General features: G+C 41.0%; 1 protein-coding gene across 1 annotated transcript in view; it reads right to left on the bottom strand.

Annotated features, from left to right (window-relative positions):
• The window catches only part of Adgrv1 (adhesion G protein-coupled receptor V1), a 497,830-nt gene extending 488,411 nt beyond the window's left edge, over window positions 1-9,419 (bottom strand). The window contains exon 1 of the mRNA XM_021180004.1: window positions 9,280-9,419. Coding sequence (XP_021035663.1) covers window positions 9,280-9,301 — 22 coding nt within the window. The 5' untranslated portion in view covers window positions 9,302-9,419. The remainder of the gene's footprint in view (window positions 1-9,279) is intronic.
• Between the last annotated feature and the right edge of the window lie 1,046 nt (window positions 9,420-10,465).

Raw genomic sequence — 10,465 nt, forward strand, 5'->3', positions numbered from 1 at the left:
AAAAAAAAAAAAAAAACTCAAGTGACAGCAGACGCTAGGCAGGATGTGGAGCAAGCAAAATACTCATCCATTGCTGGTGGGATTGCAAACTTGTAAAATCACTTTGGTAATCAATTTGGTGGTTTTTTCAGAAAACTGTGAATAGATCTACCTCAAGACCCAGCTGTATCATTCCTGGATATAAACCCAAGAGATGCTCAACGATCCCACAAAGACACATTCTCTACTCTGTTCATAGCAGCTTTATTTGTAGTAGCCAGAAACTGGAAACAACCTAGATATCCCTGGACTGAAGAATGGATAAAGAAAATGTGGTACACATAGAGAATGGAATACTATTCAGCTATTAAAGGTGAAGACAACTATTAATTTTGCAGGCAAATGAATGAAAGTTAAGAATATCATCCTGATTAAGGTAACCCAGTCCCAAAAGGATATGCATGATAGGTACTCATTTATAAGTAGATATTAGTCATAAAATACAGGATACCCATGCTATATTCCACAGGCCCAAAGAAGCTAAACAAGAAGGAAGGCAGGATGTACAGTGAATAAGTAAAAAATTTAAAAATTAATAAATAAATGTTAGAAATCAAACAAAACAAACAACAACAACAAAAAAACCCACAGGGTCCATCAAATGATGATATAATCACAGGCAAGAGAACTATTTCTAGTTGCTTAAGGATGTACTATTTAATACCCTTATGCAATTGCAAAGTACGCTTATATTTCACTCAGCATCCTCAATAATATCAATATCATGTTAAAAACAAATTATTTGGCTTTACAATATAGAATTTAGAGCCATGTTTTGCTCACTGTGTTATGTATTTTTGGAGCTTCAGGTATTATATGATCCAGCAAGTAATAACTCTGGATGAGAAAAGGAATTACATAAAGCCTCTTCGAATGTGCAGTGTTATTGTCTCATGACTGGGTTAAGTACAAGATGTCTCCTGGCTTTCTTCCACTGAAATGACTTAGAAACAGCAACCACTCAGTAGTAGTAAGCATCACCGATGTCCAGAGACTTGTCTCTAACATCACTTCTCAGGGAAAATGAAACAAGGTTTGCTAGAGAACTAATGTCTGGGAGGGATCTACCAAGAGTCTACAGTGATGCTATTGAGAATTGATGGATTTGTTTTGTTTAAAAAATAAAACAAAGAAAACTAGCAAATCTGAAGTTCAGAAATACAATAACACCATTAAACTAGAAATTCAAGTTCAAAAACTGATTTACAAACTTAAATTTTTATTTCTTAAAATGGCCAGTATTCAAGTACAGCAAAACTTACTAGATATGTAAATAAAACTACCGCCAACACAGAAGTGCAGGGCTGAGTAACCAATAGAAACTAATTTTAGGAATCTCGATATTGGGCTTAAAAGCAGCAGAGCAGATTATTAAACTTGATATGAGTGAAATTATCTAGTCTTAAGAATCTAAAACCGAAGAAGAAAAATAAATTACTTCGGTCCTATGTACATTAAACACACTAAAAGCACTTAGAGCTCCAGAAGCAACAAAGACAGATACTTGCTAGCAGTGAGAAGCCATAATCACAAAAATGATCCTGTTTAGATCCGTCTTCCTGTGAGAAACCAAGGTTGATGAATTCAAAGGGCAGAACGAAACAGACCATCAAGAATTGGGGGAAAAATACCATTCAAATAAAAGATGAAATTAGGGGCTGGAGAGATGGCTCAGAGGTTAAGAGCACGGACTGCTCTTCCAGAGGTCCTGAATTCAAATCCCACAAACACATGGTGGCTCACAGCCATCTGTAACAAGATCTGGCACCCTCTTCTGGAGTGTCTGAAGACAGCTACAGTGTACTTACATATAATAAATAAATAAATCTTTTTTAAAAAAGATGAAATTAATAATCCACAAATGAACAAAAACTATGAGAATTTCTTTCTCATAACCTTCCTTTCGAGAAAGGATTTTCAGAGCAATATTTAAGGGCACTAGAAACTGAATCTGTATGAAAAAACTAGGGACTGCTAGTAAAGCTCCCACAACAGAAGTGCATAAAATCCAAAACAGGAGTTATGACACACAGGAAAGGTGGCTTTGCTGGTGGTGATGGGTTTGTGTTTGTTTCCTTTGGGGGTCAAGGTTTCTTTTGTTTTGTTTTGTTTTGTTTCTGTTCTTTTCAATCTTGTGGGCTGACTGAAGAGCTCTGCACATACTTAGCTTAATAACTGACCATGGTTGTTAGGTTTGAGTTCTGTGATGCCCAGGGCAACGAACAGAATCAACAGAAGGAACAGAATAAAAGCAGCAGCCAGGAAGCTGAGACACTTCTGGGGAAATGCCTTTTTAAAAGGAGGAGCAGCTGAGGAGCCTGGGAAAGGTGATGGGCATTTAACCCTAACATGTCTGTAATCAGATCAAATGTGAGTAAGTTGTACAGCATAGTGTCACAGCCACCTTTCTCAAATGTTTTTTCTCAAGAAGACAAAAATCATAATCTCTTCAACAAATCCACGGAGACACTGTGCACCCAAATGGAAATAAAAGTAATTAAGCCCAAAATTCTTAACACAAATGTAATAACAGTTAAAACTGTAAAACTTAAGAGTCCTGCTAATAAATTTCTATGGCTTTGGGTTAGAAAACGGTTTTATAGGTATGATACCAAAGCATAAGGAACTAAAGAAAGCTTACATAAATCATTGACATATTAGCTCGGTTACCAGCTCCCAAAGGAAGAGGACACTATCAAGAAAGTAAAAATGAAAGTCTGTACACTGGTGGAAAATGTTGACAAGTGTCATATCTGGTAAGAAATTCTCCAAAATCCTCCGATAACTTCTATAATTCCATAAAAGCAACCAAATAACCAAGGTTATAAAATGGCAAAGGACTTGGAAAAATATTTCCCCAAAGAAGATATGAGCCACACGGACAAAGAAGTCACTATTGATCTGGGAGACTGACCAAAATTGCAAGGAAATCACACTTTACAGCTAACAGGATGCCTAAAATTAAAAAAAAAAAAAAATAGCGAAGATGGAAGAAATAAATATCCATGGGTTGCTAAACACACACACACACACATACCTGTACAGAGATCTTACAGCAACCTAATAGTTACAAAGTAGAAGGAACATAATACCCATTGATTAGTAAATTATAAATGAGTGCTATATTCACATACAAGATTTTTATTTGGCAAGTAAGGAAATCATACAGGTGACTCTTAAAAAGCATACCAAATGAAAGAGGCTAGACACCAAAACATAATGGCTATAAATTATCAGTGTTTAAAAAGTGGGTGTTTCCTTGTGTCTCCTCTGCTTCCTTCAACAATTCAAGCGAGATTCAAATAACATACTTGAGACAAGACATTAGATGCTTCTTGAATCTGTGCCTTTGATCTGACCCATTCGCAAGCCCACTCCTTAACCTGCCAGCATGTTCTCTCCTCTGTCTCTACATTTCCAACTCTAGCTGACTAATCTTCAGGTGGCATGGGAGCCTTCTCCATCCACACATCAGCAGTAGGAATACAGCAGCTTAATAACTAACTTACCAAAGCTCTGTGTCTAACCACAGATTGAAAAACTCCACTATCTATCTCATGGAGTTTCCTAAAATTATACTGACTACCTGCAAGGCTTCTATCGAAAGCATTGCTTTTATGTTTTCTTTCAGCTAGCCAGTATCTGAAGAGTAAGGATATCACATTATCTCCAAATAATTTGCATAAGGACAAACATGCAAAGACGGTGGCACACGCAAAGATAAGCAGAACCAAATTGCTGTCCCACTACTTAAAGATGAATATCACTCCAATTGATCTCACAAGAGAATTATCATACATCCAGTGTTTCCTACATAGGGGTGTCGGGATATAGGTGGAGCATAGTAATATTACCAAATTATCCAAATCCATGGCTAAAGAAGCTAACAGATCCTCTTTCTAATCAGCACGGAGACTCAAAACTTTAAATCTTCTCAAAATGGTCCTCAGAGCATTGTTCACTTGTTAGAACACTTAAGAATCTTTCCTTTTTGACTCATTCACACTTACAGAAAATAGCTCTTGTATAAAGACAGTATAGTTACTATTAAAAAAAAAATGTGTCTTCATATGCAGACAAAGTGTGGAGCAAAGACTGAAGGAAAGACCATCCAGAGACTGTCCCACCTAGGGATCCATCCCATATACAGACACCAAACGCAAACACTATTGTGGATACCAACAAGTGTTTGCTGACAGAAGCCTGAGATAGCTGTCTCCTGAGAGGCTCTGCCAGAGTCTGACAAAACACACAGATGGATGCTGGCAGCCAACCACTGGACTGAGTTCAGGGTCCCTGATGGAGCAGTTGGAGAAGGGACTACAGGAGCTGAGAGAGTTTGCAGCCTCATGGGGGGAGCAACAGTCTCAATAGGCCAGACCCACACACACGCACACACACACAGTAGAGCTCCCTGGGTCTGGATCACCAACCAAAGTTGCAGACCCATGGTTCCGGCCGCATATGTGACAGAGGATGGCCTTGTTGGACATCAGTGGGAAGAGAGGCCCATGGGCTTGAGGGTATTTGATGCCCCAGTGTAGGAGAATGCCAGGGCGGGAAGACAGGAGTGGGTGGGTGGGGGAGCACTCTCATAAGGCAGGGGGTGGGGGGAATGGGATAAGAGGGTTCTGAAGGGGAGACCTGGAAAGGGGAAAACATTTGGAATGTAAACAAAAAAATATCCAATAAAAGAAATGTGTCTTCATTGTTAATTTTCAGTCATCCTAGCTCAATAATGGCAGAATATACCCCCTTTATTTGTGGTGCATGTTAACAAGTAACCATGACACACAAGTGCCTTTTTTAGAGTTATTTTTTTTAATAGAAGGCTATTTTATATCTTCCAACCTGTGTCATAAGTAAAGGTAGCTATTTATAATTATAACCATCTCCTCATTAGCTTGGCATTTCATTTTCCTTCCCCTATGGTGCCCTACAGTTGAAGGCAAACTCTCTGTTGAGTAGTTATTTCAGACCAGCCACAATAACAATGCTGGAGAGAAGGCTACTTGGAGAGAATTATATAAGACCAAGCACTCAAGGACTCAGACAGAGCAGCAAATTATAAAGCCCAGTACTTGGTAGCATGTAACCAAATGGGCCAGTTGAAATGCTAATTGCCTTTCAGGAAAACTAAAGCCAGACAGGGGACCTTGTACTTCACAGAATGAAATGCATTTTTCACTCCACGTCTGTGCCCTTGGCTTGCTGAGAATTATTTGAAATCTATTCATAAAAGGTAGCTCTTTCCATAACCTTTAAGTTGTGAGAAATTTACTTAGCCTCTCTCAGCACTTCAAATATGCTGATGTACCAAGATGTGAACAGACCATTGGCTCAAAGCCATGCTAAGCCCCTAATAAAGAAAACATGAAAAGGCTGGTCTCAAGTATGTGACATAAACTGAGGAAATGTACCTAGGGAGAAGTTTTCAATAACAAATTCATGAAATTAATTTTAAAAAGACACTCTTTAAAACACTCTGTCAATGTAATTACACTCATATGTACATGGAAAATGCTCTCACTAACTCGATGGCCTAGTCGGCCATCAATGGAAAGAGAGGCCCATTGGACTTGCAAACTTTATATGCCCCAATATAGGGGAATGCCAGGGCCAAAAGAATGGGAATGGGTGGGTAGGGAAGTGGGGGGCGCTATGGGGGACTTTTGGGATAGCATTGGAAATGTAATTGAGGAAAATATGTAATAAAAATATTAAAAATCAAAAAAAAAAAGAAAATCCAGCCTCCTTTTTAATAACTTAATAATTCTGTATTGTGTCAAAACTCATTAATGGACAATTACTCCAACAGCCCCTATTCCCTACCATAGGATGGGTTCCTCTAGGCTTTCCAGATCATTAATAGTGAGTGAGAACTAGCCTATCAGCACCCTGCCCCCTTTCTAGGGACAGCCAGACTTACGCCTGACTGCACAAGAAAAGGGCCTGTGACCACCTGCCCAGCAGCTGGGGGAGGGACTTGGTCTAGTACATTCTAAAGTGGATAGTGTGTCACAGTGGAATCAGAAAACACTGCCTTTGTGCTACCAAGCTTCCAGGGCCCCAGCTCCACCCTCTTCTGCTTCACCACAATCAGGCCAACAGACCTGGGGTGCCGTCTTCCTGTGTGGCCTGACAGCCCAGCTTATGGGGAACCCTCCCTATGTACAAAGATTTTTGCCTGTGCAAGCAGATGGAGAAATCAGCCTCTCATATTGCTCCATGTTTCATGATTTGTTAGTGATAGGTTTATCTTCATTTCTCAACGAACATTTTTATTGATCTATCCAAACTGCCTGGCAACAACAGAACACTAAAACTAACTTTAAGTAGAACTTTAAAGCATAAATGTTTCAATAAAGCATTGAGCTCTTACCCTGACTTAACAGGGGTCGGAGGGTGAAAAGCATCACCCTGGGTGGCTTTCTCCACTATGTTTGAATGAAGGAGGTCGCAGTGACTTTTATTCGTTGTACTGTTTGAACTTGCTACTTGATTTTACATTATCTTAACTATTCTATAACCTAACAAAATTGTGTAAGGACCTCAGTACACCTACAGGGTCTGTGAGCCACTAAACCGCCCCTCCAGAAAGTAGCAATGGTGACTCCACCATAAACATCTTATACATGCAACATTAGCATTAACTAGTGGTTGCAGAGAAATAACAGGGCAATGACTCAACTGGTCAACAACTTTGCTACATCTGTAGATAGTAGAGAAAGACACAGACTCTGTCCTTAAAGGCTTTGCTTTCTAAATGGTGCAACCTGGACATTTTTCAATGAAATGGCATCAATACAGCAAGGGCGTATATAGCATCTGTGAGTGACAATAAATTAACGAGCACATTTGCCCATTAACAGCTAACAGATGAAAGGATTGCTTGGGTGACCAAAATGAAAATAGAATGTGTGACCTTAACTGCTTCTCAGCTTTCCTAAGTTCCACTGCAGTCACACACAAATGAAAAGAAGTCAGTCCAGTTTGGCTACAAGGCTTCTCTTGGTGCTTCAGGAGTTCATTCCTGTCTTCCACAGCAATAAAGAAAACAATGTGTTTTAGAAGGTGGGGGAAAATCTCCCAGGATGTAGATCTTTCTGCCCTAGTTTCTTCATATGGAAATCAAAATTACAGTTCATGGTTAATTATAAAGTTGATCTGGATAAAGGGATTAGTCGAATTCCTGGCATACTGCATACACTAGGCAAAAGCTGCACACCATTGCCATTCATGAGGATATAAACAAAGCCTTTGGTCACAGTTAACTGATGTAAAGCCCCTTCTCCCACGGCACATCATCCCTCCTTGTCTTGAGCATAGCCACCTCCAAGGGTCAAACAGCTGACATTCTCTGGTGTAACATGACCTTTTGATCCTTCACATTATTTCTAACAATTGTTTTTATTTCTATAAGAACATTTGTGCCCTAAATATCTCATATTATTATTCTATGGCATCAAATACAATAGGAATTCAACAGCGTAAAACTAAATTATTTTCCTAAATACTGAGAATTTTAACTAACACTCTGTTCTTATATCTAATGGCATCAAGACTTGATGTTCTCACATAGTTAGCCTTTGTCTCACTGTGGACTTGGTATAGTCAGATTTCTTGAGTCTGTAGGAGATTAAGGTAGCGTTCCTAATATTCAGCATAATGGATGTCTAAAAGCACTCAGAAAAGACCATTGATCTGGTCTTCATCACTGGGGATTTGAAGCAGAAATCTTGGAAGTTCCCAGCTTCAGTGTCACTGTCTGGGAATTAGGATACTGCTCTTTAGTTCTTCGCAATCACCTAGCACAAAGAGCTTGATTTTATGTGAAGAAACAAAATCCTGAAGAACAGTTTTGTGTTCAAAGTCATTTAAGTTGTGGCAGAAGTGGGATATAATTCTCCAACACATGCAATCGCATGCATTTTTTTTGTAATAATTCAGAATGTATTTGTAAATCAGTAAGAGTTTACCACTTAGCCTAGGAAATCTCCCAGACATAAGTCTGGTACCCCTGCCCTGATCAAATGTCTTCTGTCTTCTTTAATGTCCTTTCTCTTTATTTCTTTGGTCTAGTTCTTTGGAGAGATGACTCACAAAGAAGGAAGCTCTGGTTCGGGAAAGGTGTATTTTGTACTTTTCCTGTCAAGAAGTAACATCTTAATTCCAATTTCTAAGAATGTGCAGCTTATGAAGGGGTCTGCAGCCCCCTAGGAGGAGTATTAATATGAACTAGCCAGTACCCCCAGAGCTCCCTGGGACTAAACCACCAATCAAAGAAAACACATGGTGGGACTCATGGCTCCAGCTGCATATGTAGCAGAGGATGGCCTAGTCGGTCATCAATGGAAGGAGAGGTCCTTGGTCCTGTATAGGTTCCATGCCCCAGTATAGGGGAATGCCAGTGCCAGGAAGCAGGAGTGAGTGGGCTGGGGAGCAGGGGGAGGGAGGAAGAGGATAGGGGGTTTTCGGAGGGGAAACTAGGAAAGGGGATAACACTTGAAATGTAAATAAAGAAAATATCTAATAAAAAAAGAATGTGCAGCTTATAAACACATTATGTACATTTTTAAAGGCTATAGATTTTGGAAGATGTTAGTTTACACAAGTTATATACAACTTAATGCTGTACCTTAAACTTATTTTCTCAATGAAAATGAAAAATAGTTCAGGAAATTTAAAATATAAAAGAAACATGTGTGTATATACATAAGGAATTTTTACACTCTATGCTAATTTCAAACTCATCGGAAACAATGTGTTTGACTGAAATTCCCTGAAGCAGTAGGTATCTGGAACATTAACAAGATTCCTTTAAAGTTACCTCGATATTCCCAAAAAGAAGTTTTATCTACCGACCACCTGCAGTTCTTGCCCGATTATTTTTCCGGGCCAACTTTGAAACTAGAGCCTGTGTTTTCAACTGGGCAGAAAGAAAAATAGGAACTTTTCGCTCTGCTCATCCCAGTCTCCTCTTCTCTGTGATGGCAGCTTTGGAAGCAGCTATGCAATGCCGCAGCCTTGTGCAGGCGGCAGGAACCAGGCACTTGTCCCGTTACCCGCAGCCCGCCACCAGCTTGTCCGTGCCGCCGCTACCCGCCCGCCTTCTGCGCCGCCCTAGCTCCTACCTCCAGCAACAGGTGCAGCGGCGGCTCCCCGGGAATGCCAAAGAGATGCTGTAGCCCTCCTCGACCCACTGGATTCCCTCAGCACCAACCCCTAGTCACATCCTACCTGGCTCTGAGGTCACCGACATCTGCGTGCCCTCCGATCCCCGCCGGTGCCCGGCCTCCCTTCACACCCAGGGTCCCCACCGCTGCCGCTCCTCCCTTCACACCCAGCGCTGCCCCTCTGCAACGCTAATCCTTTCCCCCGCCTAAGACTTCATCCTCTCCCCTCCCCCTAGCGCTCCTCTGCTCCAATAGGACTCTGGCCCGGGGGATGGGCTCACCTGATCGGTGGAGCGGGGGTGACTGTCCTGGCAGCTGGCCGTCCTCTGCGCAGCGGGCAGCCAGGTCCGCACTCCGTCGTGGTGAACTCCCCGCCTTGGCCATGAATAATGGACTCTTCCAGCAGTCAGGCGTCCAAGCTGACCTACTGGGTACCACATCGCTTGGCCTGTTCTCTTAGGCGCTAAACTTTGGAGCTGCTCTGCTGTAAGGGACTCCCAGTCTTCTCTCCAGTTTGCCAAACCTAAAAGGGTGTTTCTTTTACCATCGATTAAAGCCCTTCTTCAAGTGTTCACTCTGAGTACTCATTCACTGATGAATTACTAGAAATGAAGGCAGTATCTCTATGCACACTTGCAAGGCAAGGGTTGAGGTCAACATCTTTGTCATCTCATATTGTATTAATACCTAATTTATTACCTACTGTAATAATACCTAAGTTCTTCAAGGATTAAGGGAATCAAGTTTTGTCTGGTAGCACACAGGGCATGTGTATGTGGGACGGAGAGGGGGTCGTCATTCTCCCCTAGACTTAGTCATGAAGGCTCCATAGTCGGAACAGCCGTGGGGGTTATCAGAACAACTGCAGCATCATTCATGGGAAGTTTCAAACAAGGAAAAAGACTAAGATTTTTGGTCCAACCCTCTGCCTCCACTTTTTGTGCTAATAATTATTTAATTTTATGTTCTGTTCATCGCTAAGAGTGACAGATTCCCCCTGAAACTGAAGTTGCAGACAGTTGTGAACTGCCATGCGGGTGCTGAGAATTGAACCTGGGTCCTCTAGAAGAACGTCAACTTTCCAGACCCCTGCCTCCACTTTTTAATGAAAGAAGCAAGGTTATAAATTAAGAACAGATTTAAAAAAAAAAAAGTAGGAAAAGACAGAGCGACTAAATGAAATAGAAAGAGAGGCAGGCCAGTGGAGGATCCAAGATCCATTCCAAACTAACAGAATAGAATGACCTTTA

The sequence above is a fragment of the Mus caroli genome, chromosome 13 (genome assembly GCF_900094665.2).
Source record: "Mus caroli chromosome 13, CAROLI_EIJ_v1.1, whole genome shotgun sequence".
Classification (NCBI taxonomy): domain Eukaryota; kingdom Metazoa; phylum Chordata; class Mammalia; order Rodentia; family Muridae; genus Mus; species Mus caroli.